This window comes from Calliphora vicina, chromosome 4 (assembly GCF_958450345.1).
Source record: "Calliphora vicina chromosome 4, idCalVici1.1, whole genome shotgun sequence".
In the NCBI taxonomy this organism is placed as follows: Eukaryota; Metazoa; Arthropoda; class Insecta; order Diptera; family Calliphoridae; genus Calliphora; species Calliphora vicina.
The window spans coordinates 98,732,240-98,758,971 of NC_088783.1; the positions used below are offsets into that span (position 1 = coordinate 98,732,240).

Genomic DNA, 26,732 nt, shown 5'->3' on the forward strand with positions numbered 1-26,732 from the left:
GAAAAATGCATTTTTTTCAGTTTTTGTAAAAATTTTGCCATTAAAAACTTACTTTCGAAATGTTCGAAATGTTGTATATTTTAGGGCCGATTTTGATGAATTTTAACAAAAATATAACATAAACTCTAGGGTTTATAATAACAGCACATGAATGGAAATTAACGTTTAATGGCACTTGGGGTTAAAATGACCCCAAACTTTTAAAATCATAATTTTTTTCATGGTCTTAGAAGTTTGCGGTCAATTTTAATTTTTCTGCTGTAATACTAGGCTTTGTGTTATATTTTTGTTAAATTTCATCAAAATCGGCCCAAAAATATACAACATTTCGAACATTTCTAAATCTTTCCAAGAGAAATTCCAAATATTGAAAAATTTTAACTTTGACCTTCACGATTTAAGGGTTAACATTTTCCGATTTTAGTAAAAGTTTCAGAGTATATTTAGAATTATCTGGACTATAATATTCTCAATAGGTTTTACTTAAAATTCATAAGAATAAAAATTTGCCAAATAATTGGTTTTTCTCGAAAATTTCAAAATTTAAATCGCAGGTACGGAAAAACCATAAGAGATATTTTCATAATTTTTTCACATTTTTATTCCCTATTCAAAAAATTCTGAAATTTGTTTAACAAAATTTTTAAAAATTTGAAAATGGAAATTTTATTTTTTTGTTCATACCTAAGAATAGGTTAACGGTATCCTACGAAGTCAAAAACTCATATACAAGTAAATATGGACATATTTTAAGTAAAAATGAGCTTTTATTTTAATATTTCTCAAAATATGTTAATTTTGTTCCTACATTTCTTGTTCTAGTGGCCTGAGACATGTTAATGGCCTGGCGAATTTTTAATAACTTTAACATTTTTTGACCAATTTCTGTTTTTTATGTCTCATTAGAACGATTTCGATTCTTTTAAATTAAATTACAAAAGTAATTTTTTAATGGCAAAATGTTTACAAAAACTGAAAAAAATGCATTTTTCCCCTTGTAAATGCATCTCAAAACTTCAGAGGGCTTGCTATCCCCGATTTACCTAAAAAAATTTCAGGATTATTTGTTTACTAATGTTCCCAAACTGGAGGGTGAGAATGGCCAAAATCCAACTTTCGTTTATTAAGGGCCACCCTAATGTACCCTATTCGGCTATTTAATTTTGAGGAGTATTTTGCTTGAATTGTATCTCAATAACGTTATTTACAAGAGTTTTATGAGTATTATAGTGATTATCGGAAATGTAAAATTTTAATCCAATAACGATATTTTTTAGATATTTATGAAAATGAATGTGTTTTTTGGAAGTGGTCCTTGTATGGAAATTTCAACCTGATAGCGAAATATGTATACTATAAGTAATTTATGTGTATTTAAGTGATTTTCGGAAGTGAACTTTATATGGGGGCTATGGTCAAATAGCGCCCGATCCAAAAAATAAATAAAATCTTTGCAAAAAATTAACGGTATACCATAGCAAACATATTTAAATGAAATGGGATTCCAAAGTACCAGTATTTGTCCATAATAAGCAATAATAATACAAATAACGCATCTTCGCATTTTTTTTACCATATGAGATAAAATCACCCTAATGTATATACTTTGTTGGATCTCAGATGAATATTTGTCAAATAAAGCTTGATTGTGTGTAATTCTCAATTCACTCTATAGTTTTATTTGTATAATAAATTTACTTTTTCTAAAGCCTTTTGGGAAAAGGTTTCCTGGTGATCTGGCCTAAGCAACCAGTGAAATGCGCATAGGAACTAGCTTATCCCCCAACAATAAATTTCAGTGAATTTATCAATAATTGGGAATTCAGCACACTAATTCTTAACAAAAAAAAAAAAAAATTTTTGATATTTTCTATTTTTACCTTGACTTTATGTAGTTTTTCACAAATATCTTTCGTAGTAGTTGTCAACATTTTTTTCTAATTAGTTCTTGAATAGTTCTGGGAACGACCCGAGTCTTACTCGGCTGAAGATTATCAACTCAGCGACAGCTGTATCAACAGCAAATTTTTCCCCCAGGAAATAACCCTGGGAAACAGTGAAAATGTTGCAACAACAACACCAATGATAAACGGCCAAAATAGAGATATATTTGTGTCATGAAGAAGGCGCTCTGTTATGTTTCTTGGATTTCTAAAGCTATCACATGATCATTCAGCAAATTTTTTTGGGTGATCAAATAGTGAACGAACGGATTACAAAGCACTCCCGCAACGGTAAATTCAAACAGAAGTGGGTGGCTGTCATTGAAGCCATTGCAGCTAGGGATACACTTCGAGAAGACGTAAAACACAAAATTGTGTGAGAGAAAATTCCAAATGCTAGGTGTTTCAAGTTAATAGGTGTGATTATGAATGCGTAAATTTAAATGGTCTTGTAATCTAAAGTCCACGCCTAATATTAACTCACGTAATAAATCTTGATTTTATGCATATTATCACGAAATGGAATATTAACATTGATTTAAATTATTGACTAACAATTGACACCAAAGAAAATCATGACATGTTAATGATTTTTCTACTGTGTTATTAATACGACAGTGGAAAAGTAACTTTAGTAATATGATAAATGATCAAAAAAAATAAAAACACACACACATTCTACTTATTACGTTCTTTCGGCAAAGCAAATTCATGTAGCATATCGAATTTAAATATTTTTCGATCAAAACGTAAATACACAATAAAGTTAAAAACAATATTTTTATAGATATTTTCTGCAATATTAATAATTTATGGGAAAGGTTTCCTGATGAGGTGACTTAAGTAACTGGCGAAATGCTTTTCATCATCTTATTCTTAAATTAAAATAAGTAAGAGTGTTACATTCGGCTTGTATACCCACCACCAATATGTGGGGGGTAGGGTCAATTATGGACCGATCATTAAAAAAGTTGTTAGAAAGATTTAGGTTCATATAAAACTTGTTTATGTCCAATTTCATCACGATAGTAATTATTATAAGACAATAATGAATGTTTAAGTCATTTTATGAGGGGGACCTTGTATGGGGAGAAGGGACAAATGTTGCCCGATTTTCGACATACTTTACAGTATAATTTCACAGTACTTAGAACTAATTTGTGCAAAATTTTATTATTTATGACTGCTCAAACAGTATTGCGGTGAACATTTGTATAGGGGATAAGTGAAATTATAGACCGATATTGCCCATATTCAATACGTAATAAACCTTATCAACAGAGATTATTTGTAGAAAATTTCAGCCAGCTAGCTCCTTTCGTTCGGCAGATGGACAAAGTATATATGGACATATTTTAAGTAAAAATTAGCTTTTATTTTAATATTTCTCAAAATATGTTAATTTTGTTCCTACATTTCTGGCGATTTTTTAATAACTTTAATATTTTTTAACCAATTTTTGTCTTTTATATCTCATTAGAACGACAATTACACATTTCGATTCTTTTAAATTAAATTGCAAAAGTAATTACTTAATAGCAAAATTTTTTAAAAAAAAACTGACAAAATTTCATTTTTTCCCCTTGTAAATGCACCTCAAAACTAAATCGAAAGTCGGCACAGTTGCCCTTCTTAGAACAAGCTAAAAATTTTGTTGGTGGTATTTTAGGTCATTATGAAAGTTTTCAGGGGGTACCGTGTCAACATTTCAAAAAATTGAAATCTAAGGGACACTCTAATGAATACCCTTAGTATTTATGAACAAAGATTGAGAAAAAAGTTATTTTTTGCTTAAAATTTTTGATATTTTATAATAAATTTGCATTATCTAATGAATTAGTTCAAACATGTTTGTATACTAGCAATATTTTTCAAGATGAATCAACAAAATCTGAAACGTAAAAATATCATTCAACATAATAAAACATCCATTACACAGGTCAAAAGCAAAAAAAGGCTTGAAAAAACACAACATAGATTTGATGCACTATGGTTACCTAAGTACAAAAATTGTCAAATTTTTCAATTCTATGGAGAGATTTTTTTTTTAATTTTTAAGTAAAATTATAAATTTTATTAGACTTTTCTCCACATAATTAATGATAACTCAAAAAGGGTTAGTCCGATATTATTAAAATAAATTTAAATAGCCTTTAATCCGTTTATATATTACTTTTAATCGGCTTTGTATTTTCGAAGCAGGGATGTTAAATGGGGTTTTCTATTTTGTACCACCCTCTCAAAAAATGTGAACTTTTTGAACCTTCGCGGTACCCATTTTTTTTAGATTTTTAATCAATTTCTGGAAATTAATTTCTGAAATAAAATGGGAAAATTCCACAGTAACATTTTCTATTTTGACAAAATTTATTTAGAATATACATAATGACATTACTCCATTCAATTGAAGCCGCAAAGCTTGAATTTATGCTTTAATTTCAGGCATTTTTACCTTCCGAATGGACCACTTATAGCGTGATACATTTTAATGTTCTTTCGGGTCATAATAAAAATTCCGACATTAAATTCTATTTTACGTGTTTTATTTAAATTAAAAAAACTTCTAAATGAAATAAATTGAGCTTTACTTTTTTATTTTAGTGATAACTTATGTATAAACTTCAGTTTTAGCAAATGTTTTTTGATATATCTTATGTTTCGGTTTACTTTTTTAATACAAATTTAAAATTCCTGTTAGAAATCTTGACCTTTTTAATTTTCCGATTTTTTTTTGACGATTTTTTTCTTTATTATTGGGATATTGACGATTTTTTCCCAAATTCATCTGATCGCCCTGATTGCGATATGTATGAAAAATCATTTTTTCTCATGAAATTACGTCAATGCACATTCTATTTATTCCTTTTGACCAAATATGATAAAATTTGAAAACAGGATATTTTACGAAAGAGTTTCTTGTAATTTAATAAACATTGCGTTTAATTTGTTGCTTTGCTTAAATTCAAATAAAAGGGAAAGCTAATAACAGATTTATGTATAAGTTAAAAAATACGGAGAATAATTATCTTTATAAAATATTTAAAAGTGATGGTCATGTACATATTTGCATTTTTGTTTATAAAACGTAAAAATAATTATGCAAATCAATTTAAATGAGATAATATAATTTTTAAATATGATTTTGTATTTGATTGTACTTACTCTTCTTGAACCTCTATTCCACTATCGTCCATATTAGCTTTGTAGTCTGTCTCAGATCCAAATCCAAAATTCGGCTCCACATGTTCAGACAATGGTGTTGGCGTTTCAAATACCAATGTCTCAACCATGGAGCCTTTGGAGGAACCAAATGATACCCTGCAAAAAAAAGTAAATTTGTTGAATTTTTTTATAATCTATATAATTTATTACCTATAATATTAAATTACGCTCACAGTATACATTAAAATATACCACTCTAACCCCCAGTAACACGAAGTCTGGTTATGTTTTAACTAATAGTTATACTGTCAGTTTTCATACAAACATAATTTTAACCGACAATATAACTATTAGTTAAGGCATAATCAGACTTCGTGTTAATGGGGGTAAAGATATTTATTTACAGATGTTCACAATATGTATGTTGTTATTCAAATCGGTTCAGTATTTTAGGAGTTATGAGCGTTTACTTCAAGCTTAGAAGTAAACAACATGTGTTTGTCCATTTTTTTTCCAATCCCCTATTATTACAATGTATAGTTATGTTTTAATCTAAAGTTAAACTTTTTTTTTCATATTTTATTTGTTGTATCTTCACTAAATAATGTGAACTATCACTAATTTGTTCAAATCTTAAATCTAAATATTAATTTTTATTTACGTCCCACCACAGTTGGACGAAAAATTATGTTTAATTTATAGATCCTATCATCATATGACTCCGCATGTTTTTTTATTTAATTTTTCACCAGGGAGACACCGTCTTAATATTTTATTTTGGAATCTTTGAATTTTTTCAATATTAGATGCTGAGGCCGTGCCCCATAATTGAATTCCATAGCGCCATATGGGTTTAATTATTGAGCTGTACAGCAAAAGTTTGCAATCTAAACTCAATCTCGAGTTTTTACCAATTAGCCAGTAAATTTGTAGTAATTTTAACTTCATTTGAGTCAATTTCGTATCTATATGCTTTTTCCAGGTAAGACGTCGGTCTAGATGCAGACCTAGATATTTACCCTCAGTTTGTTGAGGTATTATATGATTATTTATTAGGATTGGAGGGCAAGATTCTCTACGCAATGTGAAAGTGAGATGTATACATTTTTGCTCGTTTACTTTTATTCTCCATTGTTTTAACCACCTTTCTATGACTAGTATAGCTGTGTCATCAGCAAAAGTTCATATGTGGGTTCGACTGTTTGTAGGCATATCACAAGTATATAGCAAATATAGGAAGGGACCCAGTATACTTCCTTGGGGTACTCCTGCTTCAATAGGCTGTAGTGAACTTATGAAGTCTCCCTCTTTAAGAACGAACTTTTGATGACTTAAATAACTTTCTAGAAGCTTGTGTATTTTTTATTTTTATCGATAGTCCCTCATGCCATACTTTGTCGAAGGCTTGAGAAACGTCGATGAAGAGTGCAGAACAATATTTTTTTTCTTCAAATGTCTTGGATATGATTTCTACCAACCTGTGAGTTTGTTCTATTTTGTTATGTTTTTCTCGAAATCCGAATTGATGAGTTGGAATATAATCAAAATGATTCACTATCGGCTTTAACTTGTGCATTAACAGTTTTTCGAATAGCTTTGATATATTTGACAATAGGCTAATGGATCTATATGATTCTACTTTACTGTGATCTTTTCCCGGCTTAGGTATCATTGTAACTAAAGAAACCTTCCATTCTGGTGGATAATATTCAAGACGTAATATAGCATTAAAAATAAATAGGATTATTCTTAATGCAATTTGGGGTAGCTCGAGGAGCATCTTGTTACTGATTTTATCAATACCAGGTGATTTTTTGGAGTTTAAATCAACAATAGCCTTGTCAATCTCTGAAATCTCAAACCGAAGTGGTTCAGCTGCAGTAATATGGGGAAAAGTAGGTGGTAACTCTATTAGTCGTTTGACTCGTTTGGGGAAAATACATTCTTTAGATGACTAACAAACAGGTTTCCTTTTTCAGTATCGTTTCTCGCCCACACTCCACTAGAATTACGTAGAGGAGGTCTGCTCATAACAGGTCTTTTTAAATTTTTATTGTAGCTCGCCATAGTGAGTAATTTGAGTACTGGGTGGCATCTAAGTCGTTTCTCGCCCACCCTCCACTAGAATTACGTAGAGGAGGTCTGCTCATAACAGGTCTTTTTAATTTTTTTGTAGCTAGCCATAGAGAGTAATTTGAGTACTGGGTGGCATCTAAGTTCTCCAGATATTTATTAATTGAGTCAGTTTTGCGTTTGTGAAGAAGCATACTGTGGCGTTTGCGACATTTTCTAAGCTCCGTTTTAAGTTGAGGGGATCTGTAGAGTTGCCACTCTCGACTCTTCTTTTGTCAGCTAATAACTGCTCAATGTCTGTAGAATAGAGTCTATCGTATCTTATTTGTTGGGTTATTTGAGTGGCGTGTTCAACAGCAAGTTTTAAGTTTTGTTCAAAATTTTTGTGTGAGATATCGATATCTTCTGGTGTTCTTAGCGATATATTTTCTGTACTGTGTGTGCTAATATATTTTCTATATAGTTAAACTGATAGTTTTTATCCAAAAGTTTACACTTAACCAGACTTTATGTTAATGGGGGTTGAAGCATAAATTATTTTAGTTGCATTATAGATAGAGATTAGTGAGAGTTCAGATTAATAAAGTTGAAAACACAATAGAGCACAAACGAAAGGAGCTAGCTGGCTTACATTTTCCACAAATACTCTCTGTTGATAGGGATTGTTTGGTATTGAAAAGGCGCAATACAGGTCTATGATTTCACCTAGCCCCATACAAATGTCCCCCGGAATACAGTTTGGGCACTCATAAATATGTGAATTATGCGGCAATCCTGTTAAAATTAATTCTAAGTACATACTCTGAAATTATACTATAAAGTATGGCGAAAATTGTCTTATAATAACACTGTGCTAGTGAAAAAACTGTCAAGCGGGGTACACCGTTTTTGAGTTACGAGAATATATGTTGTGCAACCTCCTCCATTTTCAAAATAACGGTATATCTCAAAAATACGAGCTAACCTAAAAAAACGATTAGCACCACTGAATTCAGCGTACTCGAATTATTTTAAGCCACTGGGTGCCCTTTTTGACAGAAGAAAGAGTTTTTACCTTTTAAAAAGGTGCCTTATTTCCTTTAAATAAACCGGATAATTTTGATTGCAAATAAAAGCCGTTTAGTAGTTTAAAAATTGTAACAACTTTTTATTTATTTAAAATGTACAACATCAACAATTTCAATTGTCACTATGTGTTTTAATACACACTCACACGTTTATAATGTACAAGAATTCACTGGAAATACAGCACACTTTAAGGCACACAGTTGATGTTTATTTACACAGCGTCTATCATGAACTAACTGACGATACACGCCATCTTTCGTGAACCTTCTACAATGATCTTAACGCACCACTACTATATTCGAATTCTAGAGTTTTCGATGTTAATCTTCGCAGCTTAAACATTCAGTGTTTCCATACTTTCAAACAATGCTAACAACTTATCAACATTGTTGATAAGTAGAAGCTTCTACCTATGGAAATGTTTTTAAACACAATTAATGATGATGGCAGTTGCTACAGACCGTTAAATTCAAATCGCTAGTGCAAATTCGTAACAATATCATGATGAAATTGGACATAAAAAAGTTTTATATGAACTTAAATTTTTCTATCAACTTTTGAGAGGAGAAATTAGATGATGAGAAAAAGAAAAAGGAAAAACTTACTTCAGTTATGAAAAAATAGTTTGTGGCACCCTGCAATTTTATTGGTTTCAGTGAAAGTGGTTTACCTCTCCATAAATTTGTGGAATTTTTAGATGGAATTTTGTAAACAATAAATAGCTGTTACGAACAAAATCAACTATTGTGAATGAAAAGTTCATGGGAATATCGCGATAGAAATTTTCCCTTCGAGGTAAAATATCCAAAAAATGTTCACATTTTTTTTGCCGATAGTGGCAGTTTTATTTGTATAATACATTTAGCTTTTCAAAAACATTTGGGGAAAAGGTTTTCTGATGATCTGGCCTAAGCAATCAATGAAATGCACATAGGAACTAGCTTTAGCACAATAAAACTAAATCTTACTAAAAAAAACTTTTCTCATCTTTCTGGCAACATATGGATTACGAGAAAAACTAACTGCTCATCTTTTGAGACCAAGATCGAATCAAGCCAATATCGGATACTCTGCTCCAAAGTGAGGCGTATCCCAGAGAGAGCGTTCTGCAACGATCGAAACAAATAGTAGTCGGACGGGGCACGGGGCACGGTCCACTTCATTCTTAATACTTTTTAACAGGTATTGCAATATGTGGCCGAGCGTTGTTATGATAGAATATTACAGTTTTATATTCTGGGCAGTTTTCGGTCAATGCTCGATTCAAATGAATTAGTAGCGTTCGATGGTCTGGTCAGATTTCAGCAGCTTATAACAGATAGTACCCTTTTGCTCCAACCAAATACAGAGAATTATTTTAGCGCCACTTTTCATCGCAAGTAGAGCGTTCTGCAACGATCGAAACAAATAGTAGTCGGACGGGGCACGGAGCACGGGGCACGGTCCACTTCATTCTTAATACTTTTTAACAGGTATTGCAATATGTGGCCGAGCGTTGTTATGATAGAATATTACAGTTTTATATTCTGGGCAGTTTTCGGTCAATGCTCGATTCAAATGAATTAGTAGCGTTCGATGGTCTGGTCAGATTTCAGCAGCTTATAACAGATAGTACCCTTTTGCTCCAACCAAATACAGAGAATTATTTTAGCGCCACTTTTCATCGCAAGTAATGATTCGGTGTAAAAATTATTTTCTTTTATAGCGTTCAAGCATCATTTCGTGCAAAATCGTATTTCAAGGTCAGTCGGCATTAATTCGTATGGTAACAAATTTCCCTTGAAATTGCTGATTGGGTATTATACAAAATAATTTAATTAAAAAGTAATTATTCAAGAAGATATAGATAGGTTTTGCATTCACAAATTAATAATTTTCAAGAAAATCTAAGAATACAATCATACGATATAAATAACAAATCCCCTAGTTTAGATGCGACGGAACTTCAAAAAATTTACGCATAATACCCTTTCTACCTTTAGTAGAATATGGGGAACTGCATTTTGTATGTTATATTGGATTACAGTTCTCCTTTAAAAATTGTATTCAATGAATTGTCTGAATAGAAAGTAAAATTTTGTTCGTAAGATTGCTTACATTGTATGATATGATATCGCCGATTTTTTTTTTGTTTAACTGTTCAAATGCAATTTTATTGTTATTCCTTTTTGAATGTTTATATTGGCAGATAAATTGTATAACAATTTATTTCAAGTGCTTAATTGATAATTTGATTTAATTTAATGTCAGATACATGTTGTTTTGTTTGATTACGAGACCAAAATTAAATGAATACATAGAATAAAATGCAACAAATGAAATGCAACAATTTCATACATAAGTACGTAGTTTTATTTGTATTCTTACATGCGGTATATAGATTAATATAAGTATCTACATATGTGTGTGCTTGCATAAAGTTATTTGAACTTTCAAACAATTTCTTTCTCCAACAACAACAACAACAACTACAACAACTGAAAGAATATCCACAGTAATATGTTATTGTGTAAATAGGTAAGAATAAAGACAAAATTAAATGACGACAAAAAAATAAATACAATAAAAACGCAAACTAAAAGAAATACAGAAAAATAAAATAAATATGTACTACATTTGTACATACAGACAGATATATGTATGTATGTACATATAATGGGTTAAAGACGATCAACAAACAAACATACATAGATATGTACATAGATATAGTAAATTATTTCTTATTTTCTGCATGTAATTTTTAGATATTCAGACAATATGTAAGTTAGTAAAACTGTGTGTTCACTTTAATGTAATTAAATATAAAAAAATGAGAGAAAATAAACTTAAAACAGAAGAAAGCAGAGATGAAGACGATGTAACAGAGGATATATGTATGTGTACATACAAATACAGTCGCGGATCCAGCTAAAGATTTTGGGGGGTGGGGAGAAATTATATTTTATTTTTCGAAATTAGCAATTACAATAGCAATTACATAAGTTTAAGTATGGATTTTCGAACCATACCTTTTCTGAATTTAATGATGTATTCATCCTCCATTAATTTGGCATTCATATTTGTTATTAAGTTGTAAATAGTTTTGAACATTCTTATCCTTGATTTTATATTAAAGATTATTACCGTATGATGATATTGGAAACCGATATATATTTAAACGTAATGTTTCAGACTTGTACAAAGTCCTGTGATAATTAACATATTGTTACGAATATGCATTAGCGATTTGAATGTAACGGTCTGTAACGACTACCTGCAACATTCAATATGATTGTAAGTGTGGTAACACCAAATGTTTAAGCTGGTAACATTATCATTGAAACTGCTAAAAGCTCTAGAATTCGAATATACTAGTTTTGTATGTTAAGATCATTGCACTATGTGCCCATTTCCAATTTTTTAGGCAAAAATTCAAATGTTCAACTTTCGCTTTTTGAAAAAAAATTTTACGGTTCAATTCCTAAAACTTGAACGATATAAATGCTAAAAATGTATGCCAATTGGTTACTCAGTTTATATATAAACAGCTATGAAAGTTTACAGTTTTTAAAAAAAGTTTTCAAGCTGAAAAAAGTTAAGAAATTGCAGTAAGAAAAAAGTGATTTTTTTAAAAAAATTAGTTACAACTAAGGTTTTACCAAAATGGATTACAATACCGGAGGTGCATACTTAAAAAAATACTTAAAATGTTTTACTAAATGTTTATATTACGTGTAAAATTTCGTGTTTTTATTAGTCATGTTTTTTCTAAAGTTGCGAAAAAGTTGTTTATCTTCTGTAGTATAGAACTTACTTACTTACGTGGTTATTTGTGTGAAGGTCAGGCTTGATGCCATACTAAAATATTTTGCAAACTACTTGCACCGAAGCAAATAATTTTCTTTTTTCTAGAAACATACTACATTTGTTTGTAACTACTTGTAACGAAGCATGAGAGCTTAATGTAGCAAGTTTTATAACGATAGCGAATGTCAAAGACATACACAATTGCTTACCCAAAATTTACTTATAGCGGAGCCCAAAGAAAACGCCAAACAAACGAATAAATGCTATTTGTAGAAAGTTCTATGAGAATATATGTAAATTTAAATTTTTTGGAAAATTTTTGGTGAGTTGGTGGGGGGTTATAAGAAAAGTGAGGGGAGTGGGGTTATTAGAAACTTTTTTTAAAATGCTATTCGTGGAAAGTGCTATGAGAATATAGATTGAAATCTTTTTTGAAAATGTTTGATGAGTTAGTTGGGGGAGGGGTTAGCAGAAAAATGGGGGGGTTATTGCCAATTTTTTTAAAATGCCTATTTTAGCAACAGGGATCTCTACACAAAGTTTTATGCTGCTAGATCCCTTGGAAATAATTTTTGCCGCAATTTTGGCTTTTGGACACATAGTGCATTGTAGAAGCTACTTGAATGAAGATGGCACTGTGTATAAATAGTGGCTGCGGTTGCAGTAGTTAGAGATTTTATAATAGGCGCTGTTAGATCAACTGTCTTGTTAATTACACAGGTCAACAGCAAAAAAGGCTTCACTAACCACTATATAGATTTGATGCATCATGGTTACCTAAGTACAAAATGGTAAAATTTTTAAATTCTATGGATTGATTTTTTAAAAAATTTTTTTTTTTTTTAAATTGTGAATTTTTTTGGATGTTACTCCACATAATTTATGATAACCCAAAAGGGGTTAGTCCGATATTATTGAAGTAAACTTCAAATTTACAAAAATTTGCTATTTTCACGTAAAAAATATATTTTTTGCTTCAATTTCTTATTATAACTCCGAAACTACTGAGCCGATTAAAACGCAATATATAACCGGATTAAAGGTTATGTAAATTTGAACTTTTTTAAGTTTACTAATAATATAATATCGGACTAACCGTTTTTGAGATATTATAAATTATGTGGAGAAACATTTAAAAAAATTCAAAATTTTAGAAAAAAAAAATTAAAAAAAATCTATCCATAGAATTTAAAAATTTTATCATTTTTGTACTACTGGAACCACAATACATTAAAATTGCATTATAAACGTATGAGTGTATTAAAAACACATAGTGACTATTTGAATAAATAAAGAGTTGTTACAAATTTTAAACTACTAAACTGTTTTTATTTGCAATCAAAAGTATCCGGGTTTGCTTGCAAATAAACCACCGTTTTTAAAAGGTTAAAACGTAACAATAAGTCAAAAGTTACAGTTATATTCGAAGATATTTAAGAATTATATCTTTCATGGACACTACTTATATTGAACCTAGAATATATTCGGATTTATTTGAGTGACCACTTAAACTATTTTATTATTCTTCTAAAACTTCATAAATGTGTGTGTCGAATAAAAATAAATTAATTTCAAAAAAATGTATATATTAGCATATTAAACTGGTCAAATATTTAAAACACCAACATAAATTGTTTAAAATTTCAGACAAATCAGACATTCAGATATTTAAAAGATTTTATAATTTGTATATTATACATAAATACAAACAATGGTAATAAAATTGTCCTATTAAACAAATTATTTCTCTACATTTTCCTCAATATTCTCTGTTTTCCAATCTCAGTTTTGTCCAAGTTTTGAGAGGTATCGCGATCTTGGAAAAAGGTCGAATTACCAATATTTTTAACCACTTTTAATAAGCAAATAGATCAGGAAGATTCCTTAAATTATCAGAATTATAAAAATTTATTATAAAGCAAATGTTTAATTTTCCTTAACCGCTCTTGAATCATTCAAACAGTACCCAATTTTTAAGGTGATTTTTGTTATTGAAATTTAAGGAAATATAGGAAGCTCATGAAATGCTTTAGAAATTTACTTTCAAAAAAACATTTAACAGTTTTCCTTACTTTTTTATATTAACAATGTTCCATTTGGGAGGAATAAGGAATTTGTCCCCCCCCCAACGAACCGCACCTGTACAAATGTACTCGCACTTACATACATACGTATCTACATGCATATATGTATGTACATAATATGTACATTTCAAATGTAAAGGTACGTAGTAAATTTCTGGACAAGTGCCAACGAGTTTAACGGAGCACAAACTGTGCACCTATTTTCCCTCCATGAAAAAGAAATTGTATTTATTTTACTACATTCCACCAGACACATTTCTGTTTAAAATTGCCATTACTGTGATGATAATATTGTGAACTTAAACCTGATGTCAGTCTAAAAACACCCTACCCTAATTGTAAGTTTAATTAATTAAACAATTGCATGATCATCTCAAAGACAAAGTATGTACTCAAGATGTCAGCTGAAATCTGAAAGCTAAACGAAAAACCGCAGAAATTATGATTTTTCTTAAATATTGTACAAAACAACTTATTTGAGAGTAAAATGTTTGTATATCATATAAATTTGGGAAAAAACTACCAAAAAGGGGTAAAAACGGGAAAATACATTTAATTAAAAATAAATTTTAAACATTTAGCCATACTAAAGTGGTGTTATTTGGAACAATTTGGTACTTTTTTAAAACTTATTTATTTTTTTTTTCTTAAGCACATGCCTACAAGATTTGAGTAGTTTGCCACAAAAATTCTGTAAAAGGACTTTGGTTTTTTCTCACAATTCTTTGAGAGTGTGCTGAAAAATGTATTGTCGAGATAAATGCCCTATAGTCGGAAAAACTCTTAACCTATTTATATCAAAATTATAAGAAACATATTTTAATGGATAGATAATTCCGTAATACACCATTAATAAAATAAAATTAAATGTCACAACATTAAATTGGTTGAAGACCTTCATAAAAATATGTATTAAAAAACAAGTAAGAAAGTATGGTCGGTCAAGCCCGACCATATAATACCCTACACTAAAAGAGCAAAAACATTTTTCTTTTAAAATTTCAATAATTTATATTTTTGAGTGATTTTCGGAAGAGGGCCTTATATGGGAGCTATACTTATTATGGACCGATCACCATGAAATTAGGCCGTGTAATTTATGTCTATATGAAAGTTAATTATGTTGAATTTTGTGTGTATACCAACATTTATAAGCGATTTATGCACGTTAAAGTGATTTTCGGAAGCGGGTCTATATGGGAGCTATGACTAATTATGGACAGATCGTAACATAATTTGGTGACATGAATTTTGTGTATATGAAACTTATTTGGAGCGGAATTTGTGGAGATACATATATAAATTAAACATTTATGACCGATAAAGTCCAATTTCGGGAGGACATTTGTATGGGGGCTAGGTGAAATAATGGACCGATTTCAGCCAGTTTCAATAGGCTTGGTCCTTGAGCCGTACCAAATTTCATCGAAATATATTCAAAATTGCGAACTGTACTCTGCGAACAAGGTTTACATGGACAGCCAGCCAGCCGACCAGACATCGTTTAATCGACTCAGAAAGTGATTCTAAGTCGATCGGTATACTTTAAGGTGGGTGTTAGATTAATATTTTTGGGCGTTACAAACATCTGCACAAACGCATTATACCCTCCCCACTATGGTGGTGTAGGGTATAAAAAGTAAAGTAAGGAAAATGTTAGTTAGGGTCTTTCTATATTAAGGTAGCGATATGTAAATACCTTCTATATGTTATTATCAAGATATAATTAATTCCAACTCACGTTCATATAAAAATATTGAAAGCTTTTGAAGTTAAAACAAAAGATTGAAATAAATAAAACAATAATTTAATAGAAATTGTATTCAGATATTTTTAATTGTTTAATGATGCAAATAACACGGGCTTTAGGTTTCTTAAACGATTCATTATTGTGCCCGTTTGAAACTCAGCGTCAACTATTGAGAACAGAAATATTATAAAGCAATATTCAATTTTTTCTGATTATTACTAAAAATACAAATTCGTTGGTACAAATTTAAAAAAAAAAAATCGTTTTATTTTTGGAAAATTTTGGAAGTTATTCGTTGGAACTTCTTGTTTATTTGTTATGTAAAAAGCGTCATAATTAGTTGTTAAATTTGATAAGTTAAGGTTAAAACTAAGACTAAAATAGTTTATTACAATGGCAATAAGGACAATTTATAATTTTTAAATAGAAATTTAAGAACCGCCCAAAAAAACACAATATTTTACAGTGTTAAAAAATTAACTTTTCGATCATACCCTAATGCATTCCTGGTGAATTCAAAAATTTTGCAATAAAGCTTAATTTGTCTATTTTGACGTGTAAAATCGAATAGTAAAGTATGATTTCAAATATAAACTTCTGTAAAAAAAACTGTCGCTCTAAATCAGTGGTCTGTCGTAATTCAGCTCTGGGTGGAGAAAGAGCTCGCGCGTCATTGTCATTATCGCTTAAGGGCAATCAGGCCGTCCCTTTTTCGCTGCCTTCGAGAGTTTTGCGGCTCACTCTCGCATTGGATAATGTTTGGCGTCGTCTAACTGTACCGCGTTACAGTTTCTCGAAGTTTACATTGTCCACATGCAATCGTTTTTGGTTTTCATAACCTAACTTTTTAATAAATGATTTAAAGTTCCAGCTTCCTATATGAAGATATAGGTCGACTGGGAACTACAAATCAACGTGGGATAACCTGGCAATTTGAGAGTTTTTCAACTCCGCCAACCAAATTTAAATTCTAAAAAAAAAAAAAATCAGTGGTTATAGCAGCAGAAGGAGTTGGAATTTTATTTGTGTGAAGTTAAATTTCGAAATTTAAAACCCTAGACACAAACCAATTGAGTTAAGTGAGTTCTGTTTTAAATAGGGTTCGTACGCGGGAAAAATTTTCCGGGAATTCTTATTTGTTAATTTTCGGTCTTCATAAGTTTTCTTCTAAAAGTTAAAATTTTCAGATTCGTTTCGATGGCCAAATTTGTTGCTAATTGAATCATTCTATTATATCCATAGATTGGCAAAGAAGTTTTTCACTAAACTCAAGCCACAGCATAAAAAGTTGGTTATTAAGAATGAATCTAATTTAAAGTTTATGCTGTTAAAAGAATTATTAAGATGACTAACATTAACATTTTTAGGAATATTCAATGAATATTATTCATATTTAGAGAAAATAACAATAATAGTGGTTCAAATTTGTTTTTCTACAATCATATATGAAAAATGTCTCTAACTACGCATGTTTTATAGATTTAACATAGTCGAAATTCTTAGAACTACGACTGTGTTAATACCGATAAAATGCCACTATTAAATTAGAACCCCTTATTAAGGCTGCAGCAACATTGTACAACCAAATATAGTTATTTTATACTTCTTTTAAAACCATTTTTTAATTTCCTCCCGGGAAAGAAAAATGTCCGGGAAATTAGGAACCCTAGTTTTAAAGCTAACATAGCACTGTTAAACATCCATCATTCCAAGTCAAATCATCATAACCAAGTCAAATCATATACATACATACATATGTATGTTATAAACATTTTACATATTTTTTTATAATTTTTATAATTGATTTATTTCTAAAGGATGAATTGAATTCCAGCGAAAAGGGAGAAGATGTGCGGATGGATTTTACTGAAATTCATCGTAGATAGGGTATCGTTCTATCATAATCTGTGGTCATACCCATTAACAGTGCGAGTATAAATACAAAAATTTAGTTCACATACACTTGATTATCACGATAATATCGAGCCCTAACCGCGAAAATAACGTAAGCGCAAAAAATCTAATTTTATAGGAGAGAGTTTTTTTCGTTTTTTTTTAAGTTCTGCGAATGATTTCTTTGAAAATTAAAATGTAGTCTATTAATGGTATCATACATGCGATAAGTGCATTTTTAAGTTAATTTTGTGAGCAACAAATTTGTTTTGGAGCTTACGTTATTTTTACCGTCTTTATTACAGGCAGCTGAGACTAAATTGTGGCGCATACGATAAATACTTTACAAAGAAAAAATATTTTCTTAAGTTTCGAAAAAATATATTTTCTTAAAGTATGCAGTAAATTAAACATTTGTTATAAATCATAGTAAAAATTTAACATAATATAGTAGGTGGTTAGGAAATTAAGGCATATCTTCTTCATAAGTTAAGTTTAAGGCATCTTTAATATTTTGGGAATGTTTTAGGCCAATATATTCGTTATGAAAACATTGAGGAATACTATTTTTATTGCAAAGAGCTTTTATATCATTGAATTTATGTGACGAAATTTTTAATTCTGTGTTGTATAGCGGAGGAGGTCCACGGACCGTAGAAGTATTTAAATAAATGTTAATAGTCTTTTCCTCGCTATTGTCTAAATAGCTGTATTTAATTGTAATCACGGTTGTATTAAAATTTGCAGACCAAATCGGGCTTAATTTTATTTTTTTGGGAAGAAGCAGATCAGAAAAAATGTTCCTGTTTAGAAAATCAGAGTGCTTTAACGATAAACTGGCTGAAATCGGTCCATTATTTCACCTAGCCCCCATACAAATGTCCTACCGAAATTGAACTCTATCGGTCATAAATGTTTAATTTATATGGATATATCCACAAATTATGCTCCAAATAAGTTTTATATATACTGAATTCATGTCACCAAATGTTATCGTGTTCGGCCCATAATTAGTTAAGCTCCCATATAAGCCCGCTTCCAAAAATCACTCTAACGTGCATAAATCTCTTAAAAATTTTGGTATACACATAAAATTCAACATAAATAACTTTCATGTAAACGTAAATCAAATTTTAAAAGAAAAATGATTTTGCTCTTTTTCTTAGTGTAGGGTATTATATGGTCGGGCTTGACCAACCATATTTTCTTACTTGTTCCTTTTTGAAGCTCGAAACTTGCACATAAAAACAAAACATTTTCCGTCCTTTCTTTTTGTTCCTTCAAAAAAATTCTTAAACTTAAATTCTTCTGTTTGGATGTGACTGCTGTCTAAATTTTTTCCTTGATCACATTTAGTACATCTATCTTTTTGTATTTCAATTTGTTTTGATTTTCTCTCTAGTTCTTCGGCTACTCTTACTTTCATTTACTGCTCCTTTTTGCTTTTATGTCGCTTACGTTATTTTTGCTATAAAGCAAAAAGGTGAGTGTCGCTTGCGATATAATTGAAATTGCGATATTTCTGTATATATAAACATTTAATTTTCATTATTTCGGGCGTTGATGCGCTCGAAAGTTTTCTATCGATTTTCATTAAAAAGTCAATTTTGAAAAAAATGTCGGTTACGTTATTTTTGCGGTTAGGGCTCGATAACATGATTATCACTCTACGGCAAAAAGGTGTTCACATAACATTTGACTCGATTTGCTTGACATTATGTTGATAGACACACATAATATATATATATTTGAAAATTTGCACACACAAAGACGTTATACATAAGAATCATGTACAAAATTTTATATTCAGCTATTAAATTGCAGTAAAATAAAAATAATACACATATTTTTAAAATTTTTTGACATTTTATTTTTGTTTATTATTTTGTATGCATTTTATTCAATCCCAACAAACACAAATTCATACATTTAAAAATTTATATTTATATCTTTCGATGTCAAACTTAATTCTCATGTTTTTCTGGAATTTAAACTCGATTTGAGGTTCAATGGGAAAAAAAATTTATAATTTTATATTTTTATAAAGTTATATCAAATTGTTGCCACTGTATTTGAAATGTTTTCCGAAGTGATTTTAATGTTATCAATGTAATTTTACTCGATATTGTTGAAAAATGTATGGGAAATCACATGAAAAAACGGTTTTTCTCAAATTCCAAAATTATTTCAGAAATTCGACTTTGGCAGTTGCATTTAGGACCCTTTGGACTACCCTCCTTATATAGTGTGTATTTTAGAATTTTCCAATTGTATTTTGTTATTTAGGCACAAAGTAATATTTACATGAAAAGCAAAAACAAAATTTAAAAAATTTTAAAAATTTGTATACAATTTGTATACAAATTCTTAACAGAACAAACGCACGAAAATTCAAGCGTTGATTTGCCTTTCATAATTTGAAAATTTTGTATATAAAACAAAAACAAATTTTTAAAATTTTTCCGTATAAATATCACTTTGGTGACGTGATTTCCAAAATTAGGGCCTTATACTTAAAAAGATTCTAATTGTATTTCAGAATTTTCCAATTGTTTTTCAGAAACTTCTATTTGTATTTCAGAAATTATATACATAAATGGAAAATTCTGAAATATAAATGGAATATTCTGAAATACAATTAGAAATTTGTGAAATATAAATGGAAAATTCTGAAATATAAATGGAAAATTCTGAAATAGAATTCGAAGTTTCTGAAATTCAATTGTAATTTCTGAAATACAATTAGAAATCTCTTAAATACTATTGGAAATGGTGTAGAATCCTCGTTGTTAGAGATTTTTTTAACAACTTTTAAACAAAATTTCGAATTTTCGAACATAATATGTATTGCATTGTTATAAATGGAATATTCTGAAATACAATTAGAAATTTGTGAAATATAAATGGAAAATTCTGAAATATAAATGGAAAATTCTGAAATAGAATTCGAAGTTTCTGAAATTCAATTGTAATTTCTGAAATACAATTAGAAATCTCTTAAATACTATTGGAAATGGTGTAGAATCCTCGTTGTTAGAGATTTTTTTAACAACTTTTAAACAAAATTTCGAATTTTCGAACATAATATGTATTGCATTGTTATCAGATATATGGATCTACAGATTATTTAAACAGTTTAAAAAAAATCGAACATAAGATCGAATTTGTATTGCAGGTGTATGCATGAATGCAATATTTCAGCCTATTCGGACTACGAGAAATGGTTAAAAAAAACATTAGAAATAGAAATGTTTGTGAAAAAATAGCTCTTCTGCTTTTTTACTAGGCCAAGAGCTCCACATCATGAATACTGCTATTGAAAAATGTTTGTGATTTATAAAAAAGTAAGTTTTTACAATTTATAGAAACATAGGCCGACTTCATAAACGCAGTAATGCAAAGCAATTACAAGGCAAAGCAATACTTTGTGACATTCATGAACGCATAAATGTTTTGTAAATAATCATAAATAAAAACAGTTCACAAATTTAACAGATGCTGCGCATGGACAAGCATTGCCATACAATATTGAACTTGCGACATTGCCAAAACAAAATCTTTTGCGTTTATGAACACTATGCATTGCAGTGTTGCTTTGCAAAATGCGTTTATGAAGTCAGCCATACTGTTAATTATTTAAATCTTATTTAAAAATTCGTAAAAGAATTCTTATTCGTACGAATAATCAAAAATCACTCGAATAATATATAAAATTAGAAAATATTATTTGATCAAAATAAAAATCGAATAACAATATATTTTATCTAAAAACTTGAAAAATTAGTCAAATTTGTTATAGTTTCAAGTTATTGAACAGATCGATTGTTTGGAGTTTATAGCACAAATTCTTATAGTTTTTATTGTATTGAATTACGAGTATAAACTTAAAATTATCTTCAGAATCTCATTTTGTAATATAATAATCTAAAGCTATACGAAAAAAACACTGATTAACAAACACCCCATTATGTGTAGACTATATGAATTGAACGAGCAATCAAGCGTAAGTACCAACAACTTGTGACGAGGTGCGATTCGTTTCAGTGCACATTATTACTGTGACATTTAATGTTGCAAAGAGAAATGAAAAATCAAAGAAACAAAGACAACGATGCAAAGACCCTTCAAAATCTTAGCATTTTAGTTTTTCAAAATCATTTTATCTTTTAGATAAAAAAAAAACAAATTAAGAAAGAGAAAGTCTTGGCAACAGTAGCAAAACACGCAGAAACCGAAACAAAAATATACATAAATATTAGTAAAATAGTTAAAATGATCAAATAGAATCGAGGAGGTATACTAAACCTATGCAAAGAAACCTACATATGCACATATTCAAACAAATAGATAGAGAAATACATGTGTATTGGAAATAATTGTGCCGTGGCATTAGAATTCGTACATACATACATATGTATGTACTACATGAACTCGTGTGCATAAAATAAATACATATCGAGGGATTATATTCAATACCCTCTATCTTAGTTTTCCATGAAAATCTATGTTTGATGGCCACATTTGTGGTATAAATTTCAACAAAAAAAAACTTATTGTATGCAATTTTTGACATTTTTGCAATTTCTCTAATAAAAAAATTATATTTCTGAATTTTGTATAATTTCCACTTGCAAAGTACATTTTCTTAATAATTTGGCATGCTCATGATCAGGGAAACCAAAATATGCAAATGCATATTTTTTCTGGTGAGTCTAATGAGCACATGGATAAGATATTTACACGTTTCAGAACTATTTAAGAATTTTGGCATCGATTTGTTAGAGCATATTTTTGCATATTTTACCCTTAAATGCATATTTTTGCATATATTTATTTTAAGAGCATATTTATGTCATATTTTTGCGTTTTTAGAGCATATTTTACTGTTTAATAAGCATATTTTGACTTTTTTATCAAACACAAATTTTGTCTTTGTTACAGGTTTTTACTTCCCTTGTTTAAATTAAAAATTGAAAAATAGATTGCTTTTTTTAATACAAAATAAGCTCTATTTTAATAATAGCGCCATCTAAATATCGAATTTTAGTTCTAATTCAAACTTAACCTTTCTAAGTGTTAAAAAAATATTGTCTTAAATTTGCTTCTATAACATCAGTTGATGTCGAAAGAACATTTTCTATGTATAAAAATGTTTTCCGATCCAATAGACAACGATTTTTATTTGAAAATTTAAGTCAATATTTTGTGATTTAATAATTTATATAAAATATAATCAAAAAATTAATTGTATTGATTTTTTTAAATAAAAGTATATTTTTTGGTTAAAAATTATGTAAAATTATGCTCTTAAAATTTAAAAAATATGCTCTTAAAATTTAAAAAATATGCTCTTAAAATATTTTTTAAATTTTAAGAGCATATTTTAAAGTTTTTACTGCATTTTTAAAGCGCTTAAAACGCTTTTATTAGAGCATATTTCCGGTTTCCCTGCTCATGATTAATCTGACCAAATATTTTAAATTAACTAATATTTGAATATAAAACTATTTGACCCGGAAGTGGTAACATAAGGTAAAAAGTACATTTTGATAAATTGCATTGAAGTAGCTGTTCGATTGAAAGTATATATGCCTTCAAATAAATAAAAAAAATTTACAATATTTAAAAAGCTTAAATCCCCGGAATACAAATTTGTTTACGATAATTTGAATTCAGGAAAGCTTAACTAAATTTAAAACTATAATTTTACTACATTAATTAAATTTTTAAGTAGCAATGTATAACCGGTTATGGAAAATAAGGCTAGGTTGTTGAAAATAAATAAATAAATAAATAAATAAATAAATAAAATAAAAAAAAAAATAAAACAATACATGTGAAACTATTGCTTTGTTATGAAAAGACTGCAGGAATTGTCAATAATGTAAAAAAATAAAAATATCTAGAGAAAGGAACCTTTTAAACCATGTATGTTTCATCAATATTGGTGGACAATAATATACTTAAATGTGTACCACAAAAAAACGAGTGGCCTATTTATAGGTACTAGGAAAAGAAACCTTTTAAACCATATATGTTTCATCAAAATTGGTTGACAATAACAAACTTAAAAGTGTACCACAAAAAAGATACAAGATTTGTATAGGTAAAATTTAGTAGCGGCTTTACAAATATATTGCAAAAGAAATAATTTATTTTGCTCTTCTGAAAACTTGTGTTTTCTAAGATAGAGGGTTTTAAATATAGTCCCTCGATATGTATGTATATAAAAGCACTCATATAAATAATAATATAAAAAAAAACAAACAAACCTTTTCAAACCGACTGTTTTATTTGAACCCAATTTGCTTAGTTTTTGTTTTTTAGTTGTTGTCATCGTTAGGCGGGGATTTGAGGAGGTGTTCTGATGCAACGACTGTCTATCACTTATATCGGAATCTAAAGCATTCGCTGTCATTTCGTTTGCGGTAACTGCATCATCTGAGAGCGTTTCGTCATTATCTATGCTAACATTTACATTGACGACGTCATCGCAACCATCGCGGCCATGTAATGCACTACAAGTTCTGTCATTATTGGTGGCATTGTTATTCAAGCTGAACGAATTGTTGTTATTGCTGTTGCTATTGTTGCTGTTTTGGCGTTTGATACGCGGGGGTGGTGTGGGATTTGAATCGTCGTTCAGCAAATGGGTGCGTTCATCGCAGGACTCTGCCACATTTGCCAATAGTGCATCAACCTCTGTTGGCTGTTGCTGGTGCATTTGAAGAAGTTGCTCCCCTCCACCTCCGATTGCAATTGCACTTCCACCAGTATTATAGGATGAATTCAGACGTAGACTTAAATTTCGTGGTGGAGAAGGCACTTGTTGTCTAACACCGCCGTTTTCACTCATTGGACGACCATTTGAAGCCGTTGTTTCCTGAGCTGGTACAACGTATGAAAGCATTAAAGCACTGTTTGCTTTTTATTTGTTTTCTAAGGACGATTATTTTTCGACAGGATTTCCCTTTGTTTCGTTTTTTTTTCTTGTTGTCAGCTTGTTGTTGTTTGTTTATTTACCTTACTCTTCACTTTGATAGATTACAACGTGTCGACGATCTATAAATTGAATGTTACAACAAACAGTCTTTATACTAATACTACTCGATGTCAGCGACCGGAAGAAATCTCATTTCCGGATTGACGACACAATTTTTTTTTCGTTTAACGTTACTTAAAAATTGTTAATACTCAGTCTACACAGCCAAAAGGCGCATCACTCAGTCTTTAGGTAAAATTTATTTCGATTTTTTTTGTAAATCCTATTCCAATTAATACTATTTTATTTATTCTTTCAGTTTGATTTTTTTGCGTTTCTTTTTCTCTTCTTTATTTTTTGTAATTGTGCAATTCATATATATTTTTTAGGTATTGGTTTTATTGCATTCCTCCACTATTTCGCATACACTCAACTTTATTATAATGCGCCTTTTGATTTTCTTTAATTTTCCTTCTGATTGGTTTGTGTATAATAAAATGCCCTTTTTAGTTCAGGCGCAAATGGTTTTTATTAATATGAAATTTTCAGCAATTTGTGTGTATTTCGTTTTAGTCTGTTAGGAATAGTTTGCAAATTGTTCTTATTTATTATATTTAACATTTCACAAAAACATGCAAATTTGTTTACAACGTCAAACAAACACCAAACTTGTAAATTTATTCTCATCACCACACAACAAAAAAATCGTTTTGATTCTTCTAATTAGAAATTTATTCAATAAGTGCGTTGCCAACTTCTCATATTACAGAGATAATATTTTGCAGTGTTGCCCATTTCAGAAATAGTAAGTGTTGCCTTGTGTGTAACTACTGAGGCGATTTTATTTTTAGCCGTTATTAAACACTTTCGCACTGTGGTTCTAAATTCAAATCTAGCTGTACAAAATTAGTTGGTGGCGTCTATGGATTTGGGGTCTGAATACAAGAAAAAAATTAAAAAGCTTATATTACGTATTTTTCGAGTTACAGTAAACTAAAAACATTTTGAATTCTAATTTAAAAGCAATATTACCCACATAAAATCCATATAAGTAAACAATTTGTCGAAAATGTTCTACAAAATCGTTTCCGTTAAAATAGATAATTTAATATAAGGATGGACAAAGTGGGATGGTATTTTTGCAGTGAAATAAGTTGCCCTATGAGATAAGTATTGTCTTAACACGGGCTTCGCCTTCGGGCTTATCAGAGATCCAACTTTTATGAACAGAATTTAATGTTTGGTTGTTTTATATAGTTAAAGTGGACACGTAGTTTTGCATATATTTGGTAAGAATTTAAGCACATTTAGATTATTAGGTAAAAATAATTGTTTACCATTGTAGCCCAAGTTCGTGTAATGTGGACCACTTAAATTACTTGAATATGTACTAATGGTCCACATTACCCGACAATAACTATGTACTTTGTATGCCATCTATCTAAGCCAAGAAGGCGACTTTTTAGTTTGTATTAATAATATATTAAAATTAAATTTTTTAATCATTCATGATTAGCTGGTTTAGGAATTGTATGTATTAAATACTAGTCCACATTACCCTCATATAGTGGTCCACATTACCCTCCAATTTTTTTAATGCTGGTTTTTGGGTTCCTTACAATATTTTCGCATAAATTTTTTATCCTTTGACGGAAAAAATGTTCAACAGCAAAAACAATTAAAGATTACATTAGCTAATTTATTGCTTCACAACTTTTTTAATATCCATATATATTGTGACCGAAATTTAGAAAAAACAAAACGGTAGTCCACATTACCCGAAGTTACTCTATATATTCTTTGAAATATGGTCTTTCATTTGCTAAAAAACATGAACTATATGTTATTTAGTTGAGCATAAATTTTACAGACATTTTTAAACAAAAATATGAGCCAATATTTGTTGAAACAAACTATCAACTAAAAAACTGTTTCAAGTTGTATGAGAGCAAGTTGTTAGCTATTATAAAAAAAATATTTCGCTTTATTCT

The 26,732-nt window shown here is 29.6% G+C and overlaps 1 protein-coding gene across 1 annotated transcript in view; it reads right to left on the reverse strand.

Annotated features, from left to right (window-relative positions):
• LOC135959190 (putative uncharacterized protein DDB_G0285119) overlaps positions 1 to 25,555 on the reverse strand; it is a 63,756-nt gene extending 38,201 nt beyond the window's left edge. Inside the window, exons 1-2 of the mRNA XM_065510276.1 lie at positions 24,032 to 25,555; positions 5,106 to 5,261 (exon numbers count right to left, since the gene is read on the reverse strand). Of these exons, the coding sequence (XP_065366348.1) occupies positions 5,106 to 5,261; positions 24,032 to 24,669 (794 nt within the window). The 5' untranslated portion in view covers positions 24,670 to 25,555. The remainder of the gene's footprint in view (positions 1 to 5,105; positions 5,262 to 24,031) is intronic.
• Positions 25,556 to 26,732: the final 1,177 nt, after the last annotated feature.